Below are 26,719 nucleotides of genomic sequence, written 5' to 3' on the forward strand. Positions count from 1 at the left end.
TTGTTGAATAAAATTTATTGAAAAAAAATCCGCAGTAATTATGAACCATCCTAATATATATATATATATATATATATGTGTGTGTGTGTGTGTGTGTATGTGTGTGTATATGTTTGTGTGTCTATGTTTGTCCCCGCCAACATCACTTGACAACTGATGCTGGTGTGTTTACATCCTCATAACTTTGCGGTTTGGCAAAAGAGACCTATAGAATAAGTACTAGGCTCATAAAGAATAAGTCCTGGGATCGATTTGCTTGACTAAAGGTGGTGCTCCAGCATGGCCACAGTCAAATGACTGAAACAACTAAAAAGATAAAAGTATAAACCACAACAGGGCTTACAGCTTTACATAGTTAAAAAGAAAAAAAGAGGAGTAAAAATAACCTTGCTAGGCAAAACCTACATTTTAAGCAAGACATATTCAATTGAATAGTACAACTCACCCAGTAAACTTTTCTGCACAGTCATCTCTGAATACTATAAAACAACTAGTACAGTACAAACAATACACAATACATTAGGAAAACAAAACACTAAAATAATTAGCAGAAATAACAAAAGAAACCCCCAAACAATGTAAATTAGATGCAACATTTCCTTCCTTTCTTCCTTCCTTCCTCTCCTCCTCCTTGGAAAAGTGATACTGCACACACCTCTTGAACACAGAAATGCATCTGACAGTGCAACAGAAGGTCATGCAAAAACTGCTGAGAACAAATAATAATGATGGTGATGATGATGATGATGGTGGTGGTGGTGATGGTGGTGGTGGTGGTGATGATGATAGACTTATTGAAAAGAATTTATTAGGAATATTACAGAGGGTGCTCAACGATTAGATTGACTAAAAGGAATGGAAAAAGCAAGAAGGATGCTACTTATACCTAAGGCTACTCACTGTAGCTTGCTACAGGAACAAGTTATAAGAAACATAGATGAGAAAAAAGAATCAAAATGATAATAATAATAATGATAATAATAATAATAATAATAATAATAATAATAATAATAATAATAATAATAATAATAATACTAATAATAATAACAATAATAATAATAATAATAATAATAATAATAATAATAATAATAATAATACAATTGGAAAATGAAAAGAAGAAAGAATAAATAATTGCAAAATGAAATCACTGCATGGGAAATTCCTCAGAGAAATCGGAAGAAAAGACAAGACCGACACTTGGAAACGGCTAAGAAAAAGTTATCTGGAAAGATGCACTGAGGCATTGATATGAAGCACCCAGAAACAAGCTCTGAGAACTAATTACACCAAGTTCTAAATAGATAAGAGCTGCAAATTGCCCCTTTGTAGGATGTGTGGCAGCAAAAATGATACAATCTCACATATTGTGAGTGAATGTAGCAAGCTAGTCCAAAAGCACTACAAAAGGAGGCATGATAACATGGCTAAGTTTGTTCACTGGAGACCATGTGAAAAGTATAGCCTGGACAGAGTATGGAAATGATATGAGCATGAACCAGAAGGAGTCACCGAGTACAATGAATATAAGATACTGTGAAATTTTACAATCCAATGTGACTGCCTAATCGCTGCTTGGAGACCTGACATTGCTGTGGTAGATAAAGGAAAAGAGGAAACCTGGATTATAGATATTGCAATATCTGGGGATGCACGCTTAAGTGACAAAGAACTAGAAAAGGCTGGAAAGTACAGACTAATAAAGATGAAATTGCAAGAATGTGGACTAAGAGGAGAGTGTCTGTCATCCCAATAGTTGTATAAATGGAATGCTCAGTTTATGCATTGTTGCTACTTCAGAAAAGATGACTAGAACAACCAATTTGATGAACAGCAACAAATTGAAGCAGTTCATCTATTTAATATTTACCTTTTACAGCTTTAAATGCTATCAGTAATCAGTAATTTTGGAAGTGACCAAAATATGTGCAATAATAATGTTGCCATTGTCCAGGCATGATAAGTATCATAGAGTAGAGCAGTTCGCTAGTTTAAGTACTTTTGATGCCTCCTCCTCCTCATCATCATCAACAACAACAACAACAACATCTAATGCCTGCTTTCTATACTAGCATAGGTTAGATGGCTTGATAGGAATTGATGAGGCCAGGGGCTGCACCAGGTTCCATAGTCTGTTTTTGGCTTGGCTTCTACAGTTGGATGCCCTTCCTAATACCAACCACTTTACAGAGTGTACTACATGTTTTTTTTACATGGTACTACCATCAATGCTTTTTATATGGTACCAGCACTCACAGAAGTGTGTTTCACATGGCACCAGCACCCACAGCAGTACTTTTTACATGGCACCTTGTCTTTAGGATCTCAATTCTCTTGTGGTGGGTGGATTTTCTTTTCTAAACTCAGGGTAGTTCTTAACAAGTAGACTTGTGATCAAAAGTATTCCAGCCGTGACAATAAGTATTTTTCTCTTTTATTAAATATAATGTATTTAGGATAACATTTTTCAATATTAACTTCTGTCCTTTTCTAAGTTGGGAGATCTAATTTAAAGATGACTTAACAGTTATTTCTAATATGGCAAGCAACAACATACAGCTTCTCTCGTTGGCTTATGAATAATGCATCATTTAATTAACAAGTGTTTCATTGGTCTACTATTGTTGATTTCAAATCCTGTTCTGTGCCCAAAATTATTCATCAAGAAATAAGAGGTGCAACATTAAGTACAATATTAAATGAAAGTATTTTAGATTTTTTTTGCATTCATGGTGAAACATTCCAATCACCACATACCTTATATTGAATTGTAAAATTGTGACTTATACTGAGAGTAAGCTTATTGCCTGTTAAGAAGGACAATAACCTGATGGAAGAGCACTTATAAAAGCATATTAGATGAATACAAAGAAAGCCTCCTTTTGCAAATTGCTGTTGAGGTAATTAAAATCTAATTGCTATACTATGAATGCTTGGTAAGTAGGAAATAATGTGTATTTCAACAAGTTCCACACTTTAAATCCTCATTAGAGAGAATATGAACATTCTAAAAAAAATTTCAACAAAGACCATGTGTGTGTGTGTGTACATACATACATGCATGCATGCAAACATACATACATACATACAAACATAATGGCAATAATTAGTTTTACCTCTTTATTTGGATTATTATTGTGCTTTTTCTACTTTTCTAATTTTCTAATTTGTAATTATTTTTGTTGCACTTTTTTCTTCTTTAATCTTTATCATTTCCCTTTTCCCCCATTAATTTATCTGCTGTTGGTTTGTCCCTATTCAATTAAGCCTCACCTACTTTCAACAATGTTACCCATCTCCCCACCTACTTTTATAGTACTTTACTCTTGTCTCATCAACATCTATTGATAACAAAATGGAGGAAAAGTAAAGATTTGATTTGATTTAGTTCAACATCTGTAAGCTGATTGGCTGCTACTGTTACTGGTTATAGTAGCCTTTTTCAACAACGATACTTGTGAATAATGAACATGACAGCAAGTTTATTTCTCCTTTCAAATACCTGTCAATTCTTGGTCATACATACAAAAAGCATTTTCCAAATGTAGACAGATTTCTTCTGGATATACCTTTTGGCCTTTATATAGCCTGAGATATGAAACATTTAAAAGTTGTCAGAATTTCACTTTGTTAGCAGTGTGTTTGTAGAATTTCTAACTTATTCTATCAATGAATTTGTCTGTTTTACATCAACGAAAGAAAACTATCAAGTGAGTTGTAACACTTTGTTGTCTCAGATACATTACAATTCACTTCTACTAAACCTAATGTTAATACTTGGCTTGCTAAGATTTAGCCATAATATATCTGAAAAAACACATTACAGTAACATTATCACATTTCCTTCTCCACTAGATAAGGAATAAAATAAATATAGGAATTATGACATCCAATGGTTTTAATTCACTAAATGTCCTCTGATGGATGTAGATTTGACATGTATTATACCACTAATCCTTGCAGAACGGTATAGTTAAAAAGAATGGGTTATTAGTTTAATGCTCAAACTTTATTCTCCTAAAGCACAACATTTTTTCTATGGAGTGAGTTGAACTCAGTATCACCATGAGTATGTGATACACTCAACAAAATTACATTCATACTGCTATTTACAACTGAAATAATCTACTCTGGGGCATCCATAAATTCCTAAATGAACTTGCTTGAAGAAAATTGTTGAAAATTATCTTGACTATGAACATACTGCAGTGCTAGTGACTAACTTTAAATCTACTCTTTCAAGTGGTTCTTTGGAGAATCCTGATATTCTATGAATTTCATCATATATGAAATAAAATTGGAATCATACTGAGGTCATGGTGTCAGCTTCACTTCACTTCCAGGGTTTTATCACTCCTGAAGGAAGAACTCATCCCTGGACACCTTCCAATGCTGTCTATCTCTGTTCAGTTGTGGCCATGTAGGTCCTAAATAGTCAGTGAGATCATCTCACCATCTTGTCTTTGATTGGCCTCTTAATCTTGTCCATTATTTTTGTGTCCATCCTGTCATCCTGATTGCCTATCTGTTATCCTTCAGTTATGCAATGTAGCCAGCCCTTCTGTATTTGTTCTCCTTGATTATATTAGCTTACCAGGGCTTAAATTCTATCATCATGCTGTACTGCTGAACAGATTATATGTTATTTTGGCAGTATTCAAATTAATAATAGATTTATCATGGATTAAAAGGGATGGATGACTGTGGTGGAGGTGTTGAGATCAGATCTGACTATGAAGGAATTTCTAATGTGATAATATATAATCAAGACAAATAGAGATATGCCATATTACATAAGCATCTAACTGATAATTGCATGGAAATATGAATACTAAAGCAATCATGAAAATGTTGATGCTGATGATGATGACTGGTAGACATGCCTTAGAAATATCAAAAGTAGCAAGAAACTTTATAGAGATCCGGACAAAAAAGCATCATGAAAAATTGAGTATTGTTTCTTAGTGTCAAATCTTTGAATTTCAGGGGAAAGCTGAAAACTTGAGTATTAGGTGAAGCATCTAGTACCAGAACCCTTATTTCTCTAAGCAATACTTTGTAAACTCAGAACTTCAAACTGCAAGCTAACAATATATACACCACCTGAACAAGCACACATCAACTGCTACACACAACACACACACACATTCGTTAAACTAACTCGTCCCCATTCACACATACACACTCACATACACCATTCTTACATACACATACACGCTTGCGCTGCTTAGTTCGTTGGGGTCACCATTAACATTATTATTATTATCTCCCTTCTATTCAACCTCTTTTTTTTCTAGTCATCTTGCCATGTTGGACCATTGAACTCTGCACAGTTTTCTCTCTCTGTTTTTTTTTTTTTATCTCTCACTCAATTTTTTTCCACTTAATCTTTTCTGTCAAAGAGTGTAGGCTCAAAACATAAAAGTCTTTTCTATTTTTCCTGAGTGTTAAACTAACACACCTGCTCATTGTTCCTACACATGTCTTCATCTTTTGTTTTCTGTAAATTTGAACAAGACAGACAGACAGACAGACAGATAGAGAGACACCATCTGAGAAACTATAGATTTCATACTGAGACAGAAATGTTCAGAATTATGAGAACATCACTAATATAAATGAAGTGAAGTAGCTCCATTTGGGAATTGAAACTACATTATGGACTTGACTATCTATGTGATTACTGTCTACTCCAAATTGCTCTCTACTAATAGAAGTAATAATTGACATGGAAGTATTAGAAAAAATAATAAAGAAATGACCTGTTGAAGAAATAAGAGAACAAAAGAAGATAGTTTTGAATAAGAACCTTAATCTAAAATGCAAAATCAAAGGTATTGTGAATGAACTGATGCTATGCTGTATAGTGGTAATAGTATATTGTATTAGTTACTTTGATCTGAAAGATGCTTGAATTAACATGGAGAATGGACCATTTTGATAATCTTAATAGATAGCAAACTTCCATTACTCAAGTGAATCTGTTTGTCATTGTTGCATGACCAATGCAGATGGAAATATAATGTAAATCAAAGTCTAGCATCCAGCACAATATCTTTTGTGTAATTCTATTTATTTTTGTTCTTCCATAAAATGTTTCACTTTGTGTAAATCTTCAGATGGCAGAGAGAGAAAAGATTTCCTTGTTAACATAGTTTGAGATAATTGCTAAAGGAAATGATGATTGTAAAGAATGTATTCAGGATGTATGCTTGGGGCAAAAATTCTATAGCTTGTAGAATTGGTGTTGAATTATTGATGGGTGTATAAAGTATACAGCATGTTCAATTACTGATAGTACAATAGATATTGTTCTAATGAAACAGATGTCAAGTACTGCATATTGCTTTATTGATAAAATAGTTTTGTGATCTACTCTACAGGGAAAAGCTTAAATATTGGAGAATATAGAGGACATCTAAGAACAAAAAGACTATGAAATTGAAAATATATTAATTCACATTTTTATTTCTATTTTTTTTTTTTTGTTCTAATTTGTAACTATTTATAATGGTGAATGGAGACATATACATACATATATATGTTCAAGAAAATGTTATGAAGAAGAGAGGTTCCTTTCAAATGAAAGTGGATAGAATCAAGCAAAAAGAAAGAAAAGATTGGAGAGAAAGAGGAGAGAAAAAAAAGTAGAATAGATAGATATGATGAATCCTCTACTGGTTATAAAAATGAACATTTAAATGTTTGATCAAGTGAATATCTGACTTGTTAAGTTAATGGGCTGGGTATTCCACAGGCACATGTACTCTTAATATAATTCCTAAGTCAAAATAGCATGACCCTACATATGATAATGTTGGACATTTTAATTACAGATACAGTCCAGTTGATAGGTTTCCACCCTGTGTCTACACAATTTCACTCACAAGGTACGTATCAACACAAGGTTATAATATAAACTTTTGCTCAAGATGCTGTGCAGTGGTGTTGAAGCTGGGACTTCAAGATTGTGAACAAAACTTCTTAACCACTCTGCCATACCTGACATTCACACACATACATATTTACTGAGTTCTTGAAAAGAAATTTAGGAAGCATCCCTCAATCGGATCGTACCAACCTTGTCTCCAACTGCACAGATACAATCAATACACATTGCAAAAGCATTACTAACATTCCTAAACATAAACAGTTGTAGTTTGAACAACCAAAATCATTACAAATGTGAGGTTTCACCATCATTGAGGTTCCCTTTTGGTGGGTGTGACATGGCAAAGATTTCATCTCAGAGACTAGTTCTCCTCTTTAGAGCTAGAGGTGTAAAGCACTCATGGCAGGGACATGTAAAAGCACCTGTGTGGTGTCATGTAAAAGTGCCTGCACCGTGCCATGTAAAAGTGCCTGTATAGCGTCATGTAAAAACACCCATGTGGCACCATGTAAAGGTACCCAGGATGCTCTGTAAAGTGGTTGGCATTAGAAAGGTCATCCAGCCATAGAAACCATGTCAAATCAGACTGGAGTCTGGTGCCAGCTCTGGTCACACCATCCAATCAATGCCAGCATAGACAATGAATATTAAGTGATGATGATGATGATGATGATAATGATGATGATGATGATGATGATGATGTTGATATGATGATGATGATATCTTTGAAGCTGAGGTTTCTTTCCAATTCTTTCTAAGTTTCCTTGTTTCTGTGTTATTTTATTCTTTTACTCATTTTGGTTTGTGCCATGCTGGAGCACTGTCATGAAGGACTCAATCAATTAAACTGTTTTAATTCTGGCACTTATTCTTATATAAAAGTGCATAATCCAGTGGTTCGGGTGCTGGACTCATGATTGTAAGGTCATGATTTCAAATACAAGGCATAGTAATCTTGAGTGGTACATAGTATTCTTGAGCAAAGCACTTTACTTCATGTTGCTCCAGTCCATTCAGGTAAAAAAAATAAGCACCAGTAATAGCTGGTACATATTTTTAGTAGTCCTGCAATGGACTGGTGTACTGTTCATTGAGGAGCATTGTGTTCTTAGCTGCTAATACACCACAAAGACTAGGATAAGCACTGACATAATGTGTCTACAGACTTCAGGTCAAAGATTTATTCAATTGCTTATTTTTTTGTTGAATTGCTAAGTTACAAAGGTTGTCAAATGGCAAGTGATAAACAAAACACAAAATCACACATGTGCACACACTCACACATATACACATATGCACACATATACACAAACATATGATGGGGTTCTACTCAATTTTAGTCTCCCAAATTTGCAAACAAAGCATTAATTGGTCTAGGGCTATAGATGAAAATACTTGTCTAAAGGCGCTATGCAATGTGAGAGTAAACCTGAAACCACATGGATGAAAAGAGAACTTCTTAACCACATAGGATTTGCCCTAGAGCTAAATGGATGTTTTCACATACATGTATTTTATGTTGGTTTATTCTGTCCTACACATATTTAAGGCAAAGTTACACTTCTGAATATTCTGGCTTGTTGTTAAGTATTCAGTGAATACTTCGTGAAAATATGCTTCAGATTAGTCTAGTTAGAATGTGCTGTGTTACACTCAACACTTTATGTCTCAGTCTCATATATATATTATACACCTCAATCCTTGGATCTTACATTTATCTATCTATCTATCTATCTATCTATCTATCTATCTATCTATCTATCTATCTATCTATCTATCTATCTATAGATAGATAGATAGACAGAGAGAGAAGGAGAGAAAGAGAAAGAGAAAGGGAGAGAGAGATGTGTGCATGTATGTGTGTATTTATATATGTGTCTGAAAGAATGTGAATGCAATAAATATTTTATGGATAATCTAATGCTGCCTTAATATTATTATTATCCCTTCCCCTACATAAAAAGATAACAAAAATAAATGAACAATGATAAATTCTCCTGGAAAAAAGATTGATCATTGAATTTACTTTCTCTGCTCTTAAGTGTCATGTCAATGGAATTTGATCCAACAACTGTATTGACACTAAAACACATACGCACATATGTAATTGTATTCATATCTTAATAACTCTATCTCATTATATATGTAAATATATTCAGCGCTATGAATTTAGATCATCTCCATTTCCATATTTATGTTTTACTTTGTCACTATCAAAATAGTCCAATTCTCTTCTCATTTTCAATGCAAATATATTAGCCTTGCGGCTTTTTGCAAGCTCTCCATTAGAAATTCAGCTCATAATTTTCAGTTTCTCTTTCTATGTTCTATTATTGTCAGATTTATCAGTTTTAAGTTTAACCTAGTGATATATCTGGTGTCTAAATATGGATATAACTCTCATGAATATATTGTTGATATTATTAAAGGCTGTGAATTGGCAAAATTGTTAGAGCTGCACACAAATTGCTTGCAGTATTTAGTTGTAGCCCTTAAACACTATGCTCAAGTATTAATAAGGTTAACTTTGCTTCTTATTTTCCCAAGTTCAATAAAACAAATACCAGTCAAATACTCAGGTCTCCTGCAAAATTGCTGGCTTTGTGCTTAAATTGCTTGCAATGACTAGGATGGTAATTTAAAAGAATTACGAGAGCATTGGAAAAAATGCTTTACAACTGTTGTTGTGGATCTTTACATGTCGTGTTGAAATCCTATCAAGATCAACTTTGCCTTTCTTCTCCTCAGGTTTGATAAAATGAAGTACCAGCCAAGTACTGGAGTCAATCTAATCAAAAATTACTGGCTTTATATCTAAATAAGAAACAGTTGAGGGCAGGGGACTAGAACACTCGTTACAGTATCAGAAAAATGTCTTGCAAGATTTGTTCCAACTCTCCATGTTCTGAGTTCAAATCATACTGAGGTCAACTTTACTTTTCATCCCTCTGAGCTCATCATCATCATCATCATCATCATCATCACCATCACCATCACCATCATCATCATCATCATCATTATCATCATCATCACCATTTAACATCTGTTTTCCATACTGGCATGGGTTGAACAGTTTGACAGGAGCTGGCAAGCTGTAGGGCTACACCAAACTCTAATTGTCTGTTTTGGCATGGTTTCTATGACTCGATGCCCTTCCTAATGCCAACCACTTTACAGATTGTACTGGGTGCTTTTTATGTGTTGCTGACATGTGTGTCTTTCTACATGGCACTGGCATGGGTACTTTTTCACATGGCACCAGCATGGGTGCATTATTACATGATGTCGCCATGGGTGCTTTTTATGTGGTGCTGGTTCACTAAACCCCTAGCATTGCTTGTCACTACATTAGAAACAATTATCATTAAACTGGTAAAATCATAAGCGTGTCAGGCCAAGTGCTTTACAATATTTGTTCTGGTTCTTTCTGAGTTCAATGACTATTGAAGTCAGTTTTGCCTTTCAGAGTTGATAGAATGAAGTATCAGTCAAATATCAAACACTGGGATTAATGCAATTGCCTAACCCCTTCCCTAAAATTTCTGGCCTTGTGTCTTTAGTTGAAATTATTATTATCATTATCACTTCACTAGAACATGTTAATTTAGTTAGCTGGTATGTTATCTTAAGGTTTGGTAACAACAAGTCTCCTCACATCTCAAGAACCTTTCTTAGGTTTCTTGCAGACTATAGGGTGGTACTTTTCTCCAGGTCAACAATGTGAGTTTCATTTCCAATTTCTTTCAGTCTTTTAGGTAACATTGTGGGTGTTGTGCCAAGTACACCTAGTACTACAAGAATAATTGTTGTCTTGGTCTTCCACAGTCTTCTCAGCTTGCTGGTTAGATCTGGATAGTTTTCAATTTCTTTAGATTTCTTTAGATTGACTCTACTGTCATAGGAAATTACAAAATCTATGATCTTACATTATTTGGTTGCTTTCCCTCCATAATCATGTCTGGTCTTCTTGCCTTAATAGTATGGTTAGTCTTTATGGCAGAGTTCAATTCTCACTTTCTATCATGGTATACCCACTTTTCTGTTATTTTGACACCATACACTTGGCTAACATCTCAATGCACTCTTTTACATACACAGTCATGTCTGCTCTTGTACTCCTTCTGTGCTAGTATACTGCACTCACTCAAAACGTGATTGATGCTCTCGTCTCCTTTCCTGCATACTCTACATTTACTGTCTGACTGAGTTTTGTCAGTTTTTGCCTTTATAAGATTTGATCTAAGGGTTTGTTCCCGAGTGGCTAGAATTAGCGTGTCTGTCTCTTGTTTCAAGTTCCCATCCATCAACCAAAGCAAGTAATGTGGTTAAAAGGTTTGAAGACAAGATTTTTGATTTGAGAGGAAAGATATCATGGTATGATTTGAAGGAGATTTTGCTGCTATTTGTTGCAGTTCAAGTGATTGCATCGAAATTCCCTCATTGCTTGATAATTTCACAGTTGCATTTTGATTTTGTTTAACACCTGGTTATCTTGGACTGAGCAAACCAATAATCAAAGACGTTTTATCTGTGACCATCCTGTCTTTATTCTACACTCAATGAATCAACGCCACATTATCTAATGTATCCTTCCTTACTAAACTGGTTAAGTGGCATTTACAGGAGGTTTTGCTGCCCTTTCTGTGATTACATAAAGGCTCCCTTGTAGACTGATCTAATGTAACCTTTATTTATAATTATAGAGTGTGATTTGAAGAATATTTGACTGCCACTTTTAGCAGATCAAGCAATCACATAGTAACTCTTTGTTAGCTTATCAATGTTTCTTTTATTTCAGAAGGTGGGATGTAATTTGAAGTGGTTGCTGTATGTAGCAAGTTGTGCAACTGCATAGGGGCCCCCTCTCATTAAAATAACAGAAAATCTACGTAAAAATCTTTTAGTGGTATGTGTCATTGTTGAATATGATGGATGAGGTCAATATATCATGTTTATACATTACTGTTTCTTGGCTGGAAGTCAAGTAAGTGTAACATATGGCTTCACCCAATTCTTCATTTTGCTCTTCTTCACTTACAACTCCTCATAAATAATATATGAGTTTATTAGAGTTAGGATTAGAGTAGACTTCTAAGTACCAATTTACAATGACAATTTGTTTATGATATCTCCATCACATGTCAGACTTCTTTTTGCAAGAGTCATTCATATCTAGATGCTTCTTTCTTTGCCATTAACTGTTTCATTGGATTTACGATTTTAGATATCATCATCATTATTTAAAATCTATTTGTCTACGTGGGTATAGGTTCAATGGCCTTCACAGTGTCCCACCATCTGTTGCTTCCCTTTATCTGGCACACACAGCAACAGAAAAAAAAAATGATCAACTTTTGCTATTGTATTGCCATATTTGTTTTGGGGACAGTTTTTATGGTTGGATGCCCTTCCTATTACAAACAACATGACAACATAAATTAGGAACATGCTGACACTACTAAAAAGTCAGCATGTGACAGGATGTAACAGTCCCCACCTCTGCTTTATATCAGTTTTTATTCAGAGTCACTGCTTTCCAGGATATTTTGCTATGGCACATTCTCTCCATTTTCCTTTCTTTTAATTTCTTAAAAGTTGTTTAGAACAAAAAAACTGGTAAGATCTTCTTTGCAGAGGATCTTCAGCTTCTCTTTTGGTAGTCATGGATGATGCCAAAAAACATATTGGAAGAGAAAGACTAAACTTCACAATACCTACAATAGACTCAGATCACTATGAAGCTCAAAGTAATTTAAATAACAATACTATGCCAGCATTAGATCATTAATTTTTAGTACAAATTAATATGGAATAATTCAAACATCAATTGAAACTAGGTTACAGATGTGGTTCAGTAGAAGCTACCAACTCTAGTGTTCTTTGAATATGTATCATGTTACTTAAAAAAATGATTAAGATGTTTATTTTTAAACAAGCTCTGATGTGATCAGAAAAGCTTTACTCCATCCTATATAATGATACACATGTACATTGCATGAAAAATTGTTATGAGTTTATATTTTAAGGAGCACAACTAAGAAAAGAGAATTTTGCTTTTAGGCAACCTTTCTGAATGATCAAAGACACTTGAAAAACATTAATGAGAAACATAATCCAAGAAATGAAGTAAGATTGACTGTATGTGTATGTGTGTGTAGTTGATGTAGTATCAAAAGTGGGGGATGTACTTGGAAAAAAGAAATTAAGCTGTAGATAATATAAGACAGTTAATTTCACTTACCTGTCCAGTGCATCATTTAGAGTGTATAAGAGAAACCCGACAGATTCTAAGCACTTTAGATGTGTAACTAGAATCATTGATTTTAGAAGTAGTAACTTAAACCATAACACTGTTAGAGGATGACTCTTATATGAAAGTTTCAAAGAACAGTCTTCAAAATTATGGAAAAAAGAAAAATAGATGAAAAAAAAAACTTTAAAAGCAAAATATATAAGTTTGAGAAGGTGTAAATACCCTGTCACCAATAAGGGTAAATTAAAAAAAAAAAAAAAAGATTTATGAAAAAAAAATGTGTTGTGAGGAAAAGAAATAGCTAAAGGTTTCTTTGGGATTTTTTCATTCTGTGACATTATTTCTTCTTGTACACCAATAAACTTTGTATTTTGATTAATTTTTTATTAATCAAAATTTAATTTTTTATTGATTAAATAATTCATATTACAGTAGAAAACAATAAAATCAAAATATTGGGACTTCTTTTTTGGTTGTTGTTAATTTCATTAATTAACTAATTTCTTTTTTAAAGCCATTCATTAAATATGTCTAGCTTTTAACAAGATCTTGTGTTGTGCATTAATTAACTAATTTCTTTTTAAAGTCCTTCATTAAATATGCTTGCTTTTAAAAAGATCTTATTTTGTCTTGAACATCTTTTTTTGGTGTACAATTTATCTGTCTTTTTGTCATAGTCTACAACAAAACTACATAGTATAACATTAGAGAACACATAGAAGCATTCTAATTTACATAATGCAGTTTGTTACATTATTTAACCTTTTGAACACAAAGTCTGTTGATGCTTCTATGTCAAGACACATTTTTGCAAGATACAAAAAAAAAGTAAAGAAAATTCTATTAAATATCTAAATCTCAATAGACATAGTTAAGTATATGTGTGTGTGTGTACACACACTTAAAAAGACAGATCCTTTTTTCCTATTTTTATAATAAAAATGGTATGCTGATAGATTAGTTCAGTGATTTTCTCATGGCTTATAAATACAATATTATAAAGGTATTGCTTAAACTAAAAACTAAATTAGAAATTAATTTTTCTTCACTTAACAGAAATACAATTGTCTACTACACTTGTATCTACCTATGGCATCATTTAGCAGCCGTATGAGCAAAGCTAATGAGAGATAATTGACTCAATCAAAAACAACACAGTACCAATAAATAGAGTATGAGGCCTCCAAATCACTGGTGAAATAGCAATTATCAAATATGGCAGCAAGCTGTTAAGCTACAGATCAGCTTTGTTGGAGTAGATCTATTATCACAAGTGTTACAACCATGATCATCCTGTTGTATTTTTTTCAGATAAGATGTCACGTGATCTCCATTAACCAATGGCTACATATTTATTTTTAAGAAGTTGAAGTGTGATCTGAGTGAGATTTGGTAGCCATTTCTAGGAACATGAGCAAGCATGTAATAGTGCTTTTACTGGTTCATGTCACTAAAAATGTAGGTATTAAGCACTCCATTCCAATAAGCTGTTTAGCATCAGTACTACATAAAGGTGACCCAAAAACACTTTCCTGTCATTGAATTGTTCTGGTATGCATGAATGTTTTTAATTGAGATCAATGGATTATCAATTACACCGTCAGAAACAAAATATATACCTCTATTGACTGGCATAGAAAGATAAATAGATAAGATAAATTTGAAATGTTTACATATAGAATACAAATATATAAACAACATGTAGAATCATCTATTATTCAGAGACAAAAACTAAAAGCAGAGAAGGGGAGATAGACAGAATGAGAGAAACGATGAGAGAGAGAGAGGAAGCTGAGAAGGTGTAGCATACATGCCTTTTCCAAGAGAATTAAAACAGCACATTCAATAAACATGAAAATAGATTCTTCAGATAAGAATTTATCACTAGCAGGAAATCAACAGGATACACATATGGTATAGCTACACTCGAAATAACGATGTTTATAAAGTTGTATATCAGTTCAGCATTCTGGCTTTTTTTCATTTTCCTATATATATATATATATATAGAGTTATATATATATATATATATATCAATCAATTTTTAAACATAAATATTAATTATTGATACCACTATCTTAAAATACATTTAAAGTATCAAACATATATAAATATGACAAATACATAACAAATACACGAATCATAAAACATATGAGAGAGAGAGAGAGAGAGAGAGAGAGAGAGAGACGTCAGTTTACAAGGTGTGAATAAAATGCTGAAAAAAGAATGGAAGTCACAAAGAGAAAAGGGTTGAAGATAGTGATAGAGAACATGAGAGACAAGGCAACAGAAACAAACATTGTATAATATAGTGATAGAGACCATGAGAGACAAGGCAACAGAAACAAACATTGTATAATATATATATATATATATATATATATATAGTTGTGAGACAACTCTTTGTTAGTACTCGGAGAAATCTCAACATCACAACAAATAATTACACTGCATTTCTGTACTGTGTACTTTTTCACTTGAATTTGAAGAATTCAAAAGTACATACATTTAAAGATAAATAGATAGCTAGATAGATTGATCAACTGATGGAGAGAGACAAAGAGCAAGAGAGAGACCAACTAGCCGAGCAGGCAACGAGGTAACAAAACAGAAATAAGAAAGGAAGAAGGAAATGAACCAAAAGGACAACTAAGCAAGGAGGGAAAGAGAAGGGTAAAAAAGAGAGATAGAGAGTAAGGTATGCAATGTCCATAGAGGAAGGTTTAGAGAATAATATAAGAAAAAAACTGGATGGAAGTAAAAGAAACAGGATTTCTAAAGCAGACCAGTTTTAGTAGTTGAGGAAAAAGAAGGAAGAAACAAATCACATAGTACAATAATATAAGAAAATGTTTGAAAAGTACTTCTATTAAAACTGAGAATGTTCCCAAAGGTTTAATCAGAAGTGGGGAGGCAGTATTTACAAGAGCTTTCAGAGCCTCCAAAACTAGTGAGAGGGAGGGTGGTGGTTATCCTCAGATCAAAGACCTGGCCCAAATACTTGCAGTGGAGTGGTTACCACAAAGCATCCAAGATCCAGGCAATAATATTAAATTGGTTTCCTGGTTAAGTCTACCACCCATGAAACGTGACCATATCAATGGACTAACAGAAACAGCTGATATTAATTTGCTAAAAAAATTGACAAAAATGGGTGGTAAGTCTATCACACACCAGGTCCATTGGTGTCTTTAGCAGAGTTCACTTTGGATCAGAATAGCTACTACCTCCACTTCAATTCTCCTACCCACCCTATGTCAGTAATGGGACACAAATGAACCAAAATACCAGTGTCCAGTAATATTTATATAAGAAATTTAATATTGATTTCTAACATAGGCAGAAAGACACACATTTTGAAAGGATGAAAAACGAAATCACTCTCATCAGGATTTGAATTTAAAGTGTGATGAAATATAGCTGAACACCACAAAGCATTTTGTTTAGTGCTTTAACATTTCTGCCATTCTACTGCTCACAGGAAGTTAAAATAACAAAATATTACATTAAAAGAAAAAACTCCAAAATCTGAGAAATGCGCGTATGTGGGAACCCTGTAGGTAAAAATGAATAAAGTAATAAAGGCATTGTTCCTATGGATAGATAACAAAAAAATTAGGCTGGCAGTTAACATTGATTTTTGTTTTTCTATTTGAGGACACAGTATGGGAAGAAACACCAGCTGTTAGTTCAGTTTGGTAGATTTTCTATGAAAGCTTTATTATGTATTCATAATGATCTTGGTTACAATCAATTATTAGTGAAAACACCTGTTCATGTTAAGCAAAGTTGAAAATATTTAGGTAAAGTACTATCTGGTTAAATCGTTACCATGTTTTAATAAGAGGAAATTATCTTCAACAATAGAGATGGCAGGAAGTGAATAACTCCTAAAAACATATTAGGGTTGTCTTTTCCTCTTTTTTTAACTTGTGCCTATGTTATGCCTGCCTGTGGGTTTCCATGACAAATTTTAACAAGGGAAAATTAGCCTAGCAGAACTCCTAATTGCAGCTTTTGATGGATTTGAGTTTTGTACTACAAGCTAACAACACTAACCAATTATAACACTGCTCTCATAGTGAGCTGTACTCTGACATAATCACTATTTATATTTCAATATATTAGGCTGGAGACAAAAACAGTGAGGGCAGTGAAGTGTCTTTGTGTTAGATATTTGTAAAATTTTGATAACAAGATATGAATAGTCAACACTTGTTTCCAACACATCGACAGTAGCGGCAACTCAACATTGATGATAAATACATTGTTAAGTAAGCTAATGTTGAGAGTTTCTTTGCTGTTACCCGATTTTTCTAATGTTGCTAAGCTTGTTAAGTGACCACTGAACTTCCATGTAGTTGACAATCCTTTGTGTATTTACTAAACCTTTACGCAGTCACCAAACTTGATTTGCCACAGATAAGAGTCAAAATTCCTTGAACATTTCATCCTAGTGTTCTTTACAGCAACAAAATAATTCTGAGGTCTATTTCTGTATTCAGAGCTCAGTAATAATAAATGACTCAACAATTATCTTATGGTTCATATAAAAGAAAGAATTAATGTTCGAAGTAAGAGAGCAAAACAGAAGTATACAGCCCAAGAGAAATTTAGGGAGAGAGTAAAAAGATCAACACTGTTAGTGAAATAGAACAGTTTCAGCAGCAGCAGCAAGAATGCGGAGCGCAAGGGTAGTTGAAAGGGGAACCTGTATTGTACCAGGGATAAGTAAAAACATATTTGATTGGTTGAAATAAATAATCTGATTTGGAAAACTATTTTTTTTTTCAAAAATTTAATCATAATTATACTGATTTATAAATATTTCCAATATATCATCTATATTGTCTGATACTATACTTTAGATTATTTTGAGAATATCCTGTTTATTAAAAAAAAAAAAAAAAAGAATAACATCATCATCACTAAATTATTCTGGTAATTAGCAACTATTTTCATTCATGAATTGAAATCTGTGTTATGTTTTGGATTCCATGTGTATATAAAAGTGTGTCTGATGGCAGACAAAGAAACAGTAAAATGGAGTCACTGATGCATTAAATGAAAAATGTAGGAAGAAGGATGATTCTGTTGTTTTGACTTGAATGAAGAATAAGAGGCATTGAAATCTCTTTACATCCATGTTATAAATGGTTGCTACATTGAAGTAGTGATGGTGATGGTGGTGGTGGTAGTGAAGTGTAAGTTTACACTTAGTAGGAAATATTTTATGCCAGTCACTAAACTGCTTACTCTGATAAAACAAGAACAATTGTTGTTGTTGTTGTTTAACCCCAGGTCATATCTAACTACACAAACTTGTGATCAAAGGCATTCCAGTCATGCCTATCCCATCATTTTTTCCCTTCCTTACAGACATTGTGCTTGTGATACTACATTATCCAGTGTTGCTTTCCATTTTTTAAAGGTAAGTAGGGTGTGATTTGAGGAAAATTTGGCTCTAACTTCCAGCAGATCAAACAATCACATTATTGGATCATAGGGTAATTTATTTGCAGAAAAAAGTAGAGTGTAAGACTCACTACACCAAAGCTTTAATTCTCAGAATAGTTTTGGTGTTTGTCATATTCAGCACAAAGTCAGATCTGATTGAGCAAACCTCTGATCAAAGACACTCCAGCTGTGCCCATCTCTTTTTTTTTTAGAGACATTTCCCATGTGGAGGGAACACAGGATTATGCTATTGAATATGACTTTTTCTAAGATGGTGGGATATAAGGGGCAAGATATTTGGTAGCTATTTCTAACAAGTTAAGCAAACCTGTTGAGGCTCTCTCACTGGCTTCTGAAGCACATGCAATTAGAGAGGTGGGGCTGCAAATGGAATACATGTTATGTGAAAGAGTGGCTAACAATTGGATCATATCTGATCTGTGGCAGTGAGCTAATAATAATGATAGCAAAGGCATAAAATGCAAATTAACAATGAGGGTTGAGTTAAAATGAGCAGTTTACTGACAGTGACTGCTGCAAACAGACTGAGGGAAAAGTGATGGAATCGCACGTTGGGATTCTTCGCCTCAAAACTAAGATGATGCCAGATTAAGATTGGCGGTGTTATTCTGTATAGCAGACAAGTCTAAACACAAATGGTCATTGAATTAATGATGATGAATATAATGACGAAAACCATGCTAATGACTGAATTACGTGAATTAGTAAGGAAGTTAATTTTTGCTGATGGCTGTAATTAAATGAATTATAGTTAAGTGATGGCTCTAATTAAATGAAGTAACTGTAGTTTGTATTTAATAATTATTTTGTTGGCCATTGAGGTAGTGGTAGGAAAAGGAAAAGTAAGTCGGAAATCAACCCAGAAATTGACCAAACTCTTAAAAGCTTGTCTGGATAATTAATGTACATTCAGTGTTTTTGCCAACTTACAGAATGATTGTAATTTTGAATATATTAATATACATTTTCTGTTGATATTTACTGCTAAGTATTATTTAATGCTAAAATATTGATTAAAATAGATATATCATAAAAAGCATGGATGTGGATATGCAAGCATGTGTATGTGTGCATGCACATGCACACGTGTGTGTATGCATGCCTGTGTGCATGCTTGCATACATGTGTGTGTTAACTCTACTATCATTGTATTTATGGTGTTAAACAGAGAGAAGTGCAGTCTGGGAAGTAGGCAGAGAATGTTAAGTCAATGCCCAGAGAATACTACACACACACGCACACACACACATGAAGAGAGAGAGAGAGAGAGAGAGAGAGAGAGAGAGAGAGAGAGAGAGAGATTTGATATATATATATATATATATGTATATATATATATATATTTGTGTGCATGTGTATATTTATTTATATATATATGTATATATGTACATACGTGCACACACATACACTATATATATGTATATATGTGTGTGTATGTATGTATGTAATTTATTCTATTTCTATAACATCATAATTAGGGTTTTGTGATTTCAACAATCCCATAAAATATGATTTAACATTAAATCATAACCATTATTAAGAAATAATCTTGAATCTTGACACTAAAAAAAAGTGTTCTAAGAAATTCAGTTAATCATCTTATTATAATCTAATCGCACTTTCATTTCAACCAATCAAATGTCTGCCCAGGAGAAGTCCCTTATACTAACCAGGGAATTTATTACGATCAACATAGGATAATCCTAAGACGCTTTGTGGATTACAAGGAGGCAAAGTGTCATCATTTCCAGTGTGGTTTAACATCACCAATGGGATTGCTTCCTCTGTAGCCCTGCCTAGATATATAAATTATAGAAAATACAAAATAAAGAATTAGAATCTAAAAAACCAAACTAACATAAAGAACAAAAAAAAAAAATTAAATAAATGTCCATTGGATAGTATTGATTTTGACGGGAAATCTCAAAGCAGCAGTCCTTTGATAGCTCCAGCTCCTGGGGATATTGATGTCTAAGTTTTAAAGAAACAAATACTTATCGTTGCAATTTATTTTTGCGAGATATTTTCCATGGAAGAATTTTCTGTTTGTTTACTTCAAAGAAAGGTGAATGTTTGAAATTTAATACTATGAAAATATTTAGAATCAATCAATCAATCAATCAATCAATTAATCAATATTACAGTCATCTCAATAAATAAATGTGATAAACGGAAGTGATATTTTGAGTTTTCATTCATAAAAGTATCTAAAAATATGGGTTGGTGATTTTCTTTGGATTTACAAGGAAGGTGAGGAAATGGGAATTGTAATCTTTCAACTTTTATCATTCATTTGTTTCAGTCATAGCAATACTGATACTGCAGTGAAGTATCAATAGGCCCACTGAACCATTATGGATAGTAATGATAATAATAATTAATAATAAATAATAATAATAATAATAATAATAATAATAATAATAATAATAATAATAAAAATAATAATAATAATAATAATAATAATAATAATAATAATAAAAATAATAATAATAATAATAATAAATAATAATAATAATAATAATAAATAATAATAATAATAATAATAATAATAATAATAATAATAAAAATACATAACAAAAATACCAGGACTTACAAATATATATAACATGCAGAAAATTGCACTACTGGGTACTGCACACATTCTATGCAAAACACTTTCAATACAGTAAACATAAGAGCACCACAGCAAACCACAGCACATACCCAAGGCGCACAGAGCTGCGCTCGGTAGTGAAGTGAAAGCATGTTATAAAAATAAAACTACTGAACAATAATAATAATAATAATAATCCTTCTATGTGTCCAATGGACAAGTCTTACTATATTGTCATGGGATCTCTTATATTAAAAGGAATATAAGAGATGCCAGAAAATAGGAAGCCGGACATAGTCTTAATTGAGAAAGAAAACAAACTATGCTGGATCATAGATATAACATGCCCAGCTGACAACAAGGTATGCGATAAGGAAGAAAGAAAAGTTGATAGGTATGACAGGTTAGCTTGGGAGGTAAAGCAGTTGTGGTCGATGAAAAGGGCGGTAGTGGTACCAATAATTGTCAGAGCCCTGGGAACAGTGAGTAAGAATCTTGAGAAGTATGTGGAACAAATAGGGGCTGCAATAAGGGTGGAGCACTTGCAGAAAACAGCACTGCTTGCAACCACTCGAATACTCTGGAAGGTGCTCGAAAAATAAGAGGTGTTACCTTAGTTCACTGGTAGTGAACAGCTGACACCGTAGTACATCTCCAGCGTTAGAAGCTGTGCAAAGGCAATAATAATAATAGCAGTAATAATAATAATGTAGTAATGTAGAGATATTGCCATGGGTATCGTGTCTTCCATGATAGTTAACTTCCAAGTACCAAAGATTATAGTTTATGCAAAAAGCCCCAGTGAAACCTCTGACAAAAGGTTGCTGTCTGCACTCACAGAATCAACTAGAGCAAGTAAGACTTAGAACTCTGAGAAGTAAAATGATAATAACGATAATAATAATAATAATAATAATAATAATAATAATAATAATAATAATAATAACAATCCTTTCTACTATAGATATGAGGCCGGAAAATTTTGGGGGAGGGGTTAAGTCGATTACATCGACCCTTGTACTCAACTGGTACTTAATTTATTGACCCTCAAAAGGATGAAAGGTAAAGCCGACCTCAGCAGAATTTGAACTCAGCATGTAGCGACTAGCAAAGTACTGCTAAACATTTTGCCCAGCATGCTAACGATTCTGCCTGCTCACCACTTTAATGATAATAATAATGATAATGATAATAATAATAATAATAATAATAATAATAATAATAATAATAATAATAATAATGATTGCTTTTGATGTAGGCACAAGGTTGGCAAATTTGAGAGGAAGGGTTAGTCAATACTATCACCTCTGTAGCTGACTGGTACTTAATTTATCAACTCTGGAGAGATGAAAAACAAAGTTGACCTTGATAGGATTTGAACTCTGAATGTAAAGAACTGGGAGGAATACCTCAAGGCATTCCTTTCTGATGCACTAATGATTTTGATGATCCAGATTCTTGACTAAAACTTTTGCTCATAGTACCTAAACTTCTCAATGACCACTCATCTATGTACTAACTAGGCTTGATTTTATTTTATCATTGGTGATTAGACAAAACTATTGAAGTGAAGTGAGTGTATATGGAAGAGAATGGAGTGGAGCTATCAAAAAACCTGAAATAAAGTGATATTAGGTGTTGAGGTTTAGTTTTCAGCATTTACAATGATTGAAATAAAATTGACATGACAAATAAAAATTAAAAAAAAAATAAATAAAATGACATGACAAATAAATAAAATCATAATAAACAAATAAAACTAAAAATCATGAAGTCAAAAATCATAAAGGTAAATTGAAACAAAACTCTAATAACAAAAAGAAATTTGCATTCAGATTTTCAAACAAAATTAAAGTATATGATATATAAATAAATAAAATGTTTAATTAATAATTAGTATTAATTATTAACAAGAACAATTACAAAACAAAGGAAAAAATCATACATTTGTTAGATACAAATAATATTTGTGCACAATTGTGATAGGGCTAACATATGAGGTCATCCAAGCAATTAGTCGATAAAAACTTCTTTCAGGAGTGTTTAAAATCTAGAAATGAAATACAAGCAAGGGTCATAACTCTAACAAGATCAGTTAGTTGAAATTTTTAGACAAATATACACAATGCATATTAGAGTAGACTTTTATCATTAAAGCCATATAGTGAAAGCAATGAACTTGTTTTGGTTTTATTAAACTTATTTAAGTCAAGCATAGTTTACTCTGCAGGCTGGGCAAGATTAAAAGTGATCAGCATATATATATATATATATATATATAGAGGGATAGAAATGAAATTTATTATGAATATGAAAAAGAAAAACTCCAAAAGACTGAGAGAACTACATCAGAGCAAAGTTCAGGATATAAATACAAATATAGTTGGGAATTTTACATGTGTACTACACTGATTTGTGAATTGAGATTCATGATTGTTGCTTCGTAAACGATTTTATATATTAGTCATCCACAAACATGAGCACACATGTGTGTGCATGTGATGGACACGGACACACACACACACACACACATGATAAGATGTGGGGAAAAACAGAAATGCATGACACATGATTGTTAACAAAACGTTTCAGGTTGATTATGAGTAAAGTAAGTTATCCATGTTCTTTTAATATCTGTTTGTCTTGAAATCTGACATATTCACTCACTCAAATTAGATTTCATTATATCTTTAAGCCATTTAATATCTAGAGGTATTAATAGAAGAAAACAAAAACTCAGATATACATTGCCTGTACTATTTGCTCCTATAAATTATTGCAATATGCTAATATGGAACATTCTAATTAGGAGTTTCAGACTGATATTAGGTGTTAAGATATTTAATAATAACACCAGTACTGAAACTGTATACTTTCAGGTATTTGGTCTGATACTCTACTCTCTCAGAGAAATTATCAAATAATAATAATAATAATAATAATGATAATGATGATGATGATAATAATAATAATAATAATAATAATAATAATAATAATAATAATAATAATAATAATAATAATTAGATCAGTACAATAACAAATTTATAAAAAATAAAATTTGATCTGTAATTCAGTATTCTCAAGCTGATAAATTTATGCTTGGTAAATTTATGATTGCTGAGGTAGTAAGGAATTGATCTCCGGCTTGTGTAGTTCTTTTTAAGTCAATTTCCTTACTGTCTATCACTGTGTCTCTTCAATTATTCATCTCTACCACCTTTTTACTTCCTTTACTCTTTTTCCCTTATCACACTCATACTCTTGCTTCTTTCACCCTCACCCTCACTCAAATTTGCCTTGAATGCATAGAAGTAAAGTAGAGTAGAGAGGAAAAGATAAGCTCTGTGGTGCTAGTGCAATAATAAAATGCACCTTGTTAATTTCATAATTGGTCCCAGATAAGATGATCCTAACTACTGCAGGATTTAAAATCAAGAAACAGGAAAGTACAACTAACAAATTTCAACCAGTGTTCTAGATGTTTCCACCCCATGGCTTACTTTACTAGAGGTGGTATATAAACCTTAATTAATTCATTAACTATTTAAATTCCAAAGTTACACTCATCTCCAAACTAACTTCATCATTTAACTGTGTTTTTTTTCCACCCCATCATCCCCTTCATCATTTAACTGTGGTTTTCCATGTTAGATTGGGTTGAACAGTTTGACAGGATCTTGTGAGTTTCAGGGCTTCTTTGAGTTCTCGTGTCAGCTTTGGCATGGTCTTTATGGCTGTATATCCTCTTAACATCAACCACTTTATGAAGTGTGTTTATTAATATTTTTCAGATGCTTTAAAGTCAAAATTTTCTTATTTACATTTAGTCTGATATCAATGTATATAATATTAATTATGGAGCATGAAGCAACAAGGAAAAAAAATTACAAAAGTTTACTTTACTAGAGGTGGTATATAAACCTTAATTAATTCATTAATTATTTAAATTCCAAAGTTATACTCATCTCCAAACTAACAAAACAAAATTTTATGACATATACTAAAGATGGAATATATAGCTTAATCCAATTATATGATTTATTCTTAGTACAAAGCTGCCTATATATATAACCCCCAAATCAAACAATTAAAAATAATGAATAAATAAAAGTTAAATGTAATTTTGTACTTTTTCCTAAGGTATTTTATATATTCATATTATTTTCTGCTAGTCAATGGTTATAAAAATATTTTATTATAACAGATGTTTAAAATTTCACCTTATAAACTGGATGTATGTTTATCACATTTTAACTTGTAAACATAAGGTTTTTCAATTGTCATTAGTTAAACAAACAGAAAAATTAACAACAATGAATATATTCTAAAAGAATGACATTGATTTTAAAATATGTTCTTATGAATATTTTGATGATTTATTTAAAAATTTCCATTATTAGCATAGGCATGACTTCATTTTTTCCTGTTCGTTTGAGTAAATCTGGTTATCTATTGTCAAAGTAGTTAACTAATGTAGAACAGCCAGACAAAATGCAATGGTTATACTATGATTATAGACTGTTTGTATCTTAAACTCACTGCTGTCAAAAAATAAAACAAGTTACAAATGTTGTCTTCTTTAAGAATAGATTTTCTCAGAAACTACACATATTCTGTGCTAGTGTCACATAAAAATGCACCCAAAACACTCTATAAAGTGGTTGGTGTTAGGAAAGACATCCAGCCAAAAGTGATTGAACCAAAAATGAAATGTATGAGTGAAATGTGCCTCACAACATATTTAGGAGGGCAGCAACTCCAAATAGGAACAAATTTGGACTGTGGAAAACCACCTATCCCATAACAGTATGGAAGGTAAATGTAAAGTAACGAGGGAATTTCACTGTCATTAGATAATCCATAATTCCACTAATATCCAAACGCATCCAAAATTATCCAATGATGAATGGAAACTTAAGCATGGTATAAAAACATAATACAAACAAATGAATGGGTTATGTGGCATTGCTAGAATTGCTTCATTTGGAGTCTTTCTTGAGATAAAAACAAAATACAATTAGTTAGGTTGCATAAATATGTTACATAACTCCCAACTCAGCAAGCTACACATTAAAAAAGAGATCACCCACAATAAGTGCAGTATGGTTAAATGGTTATGCAACTTGCTTTACCACCACATAATCTCAGGTATGATTCCACTTCATGGTAAGCATCATTTTCTATAGTCTTGGATTGACTGATACCTTGTAAGTAAAACTGAGGAGACAGAAACTGTATAAAAGCCTGTCACATGGAATGTACTTGTAATTCAAAGGTACAGTCTTATCGCACACTCTATCATACTGATTCTGCCTGAGAATTAAGGTAAAAGTGTGTGAGCAATGCTCGACCACTTACACTTTAATTGAATGAATACTAATTCAGATGATTGAATAACTGAATCCTTATCATTGAAACCAAAAGAAATTCCATCCAATCACACATATATAGATACAAACATAGATACAATGTGTATATATATATATATATATATATATATATATAT

General features: G+C 32.5%; 1 protein-coding gene across 11 annotated transcripts in view; it reads right to left on the reverse strand.

Moving 5' to 3' along the window:
• Positions 1-26,719, reverse strand: part of LOC106873997 (potassium voltage-gated channel protein Shaw) — a 524,001-nt gene that overhangs the window by 32,023 nt on the left and 465,259 nt on the right. For 7 of the 11 annotated variants that reach the window (XM_014921547.2, XM_014921546.2, XM_014921542.2 and 4 more), the window contains one exon: positions 20,291-20,416. The exons of the other annotated variants lie outside the window; for them this stretch is intronic. In XM_014921547.2, coding sequence (XP_014777033.1) covers positions 20,291-20,416 — 126 coding nt within the window. The remainder of the gene's footprint in view (positions 1-20,290; positions 20,417-26,719) is intronic. 11 annotated transcript variants of the gene reach the window in all.

Source organism: Octopus bimaculoides, chromosome 4 (genome assembly GCF_001194135.2).
Source record: "Octopus bimaculoides isolate UCB-OBI-ISO-001 chromosome 4, ASM119413v2, whole genome shotgun sequence".
NCBI lineage: Eukaryota > Metazoa > Mollusca > Cephalopoda > Octopoda > Octopodidae > Octopus > Octopus bimaculoides.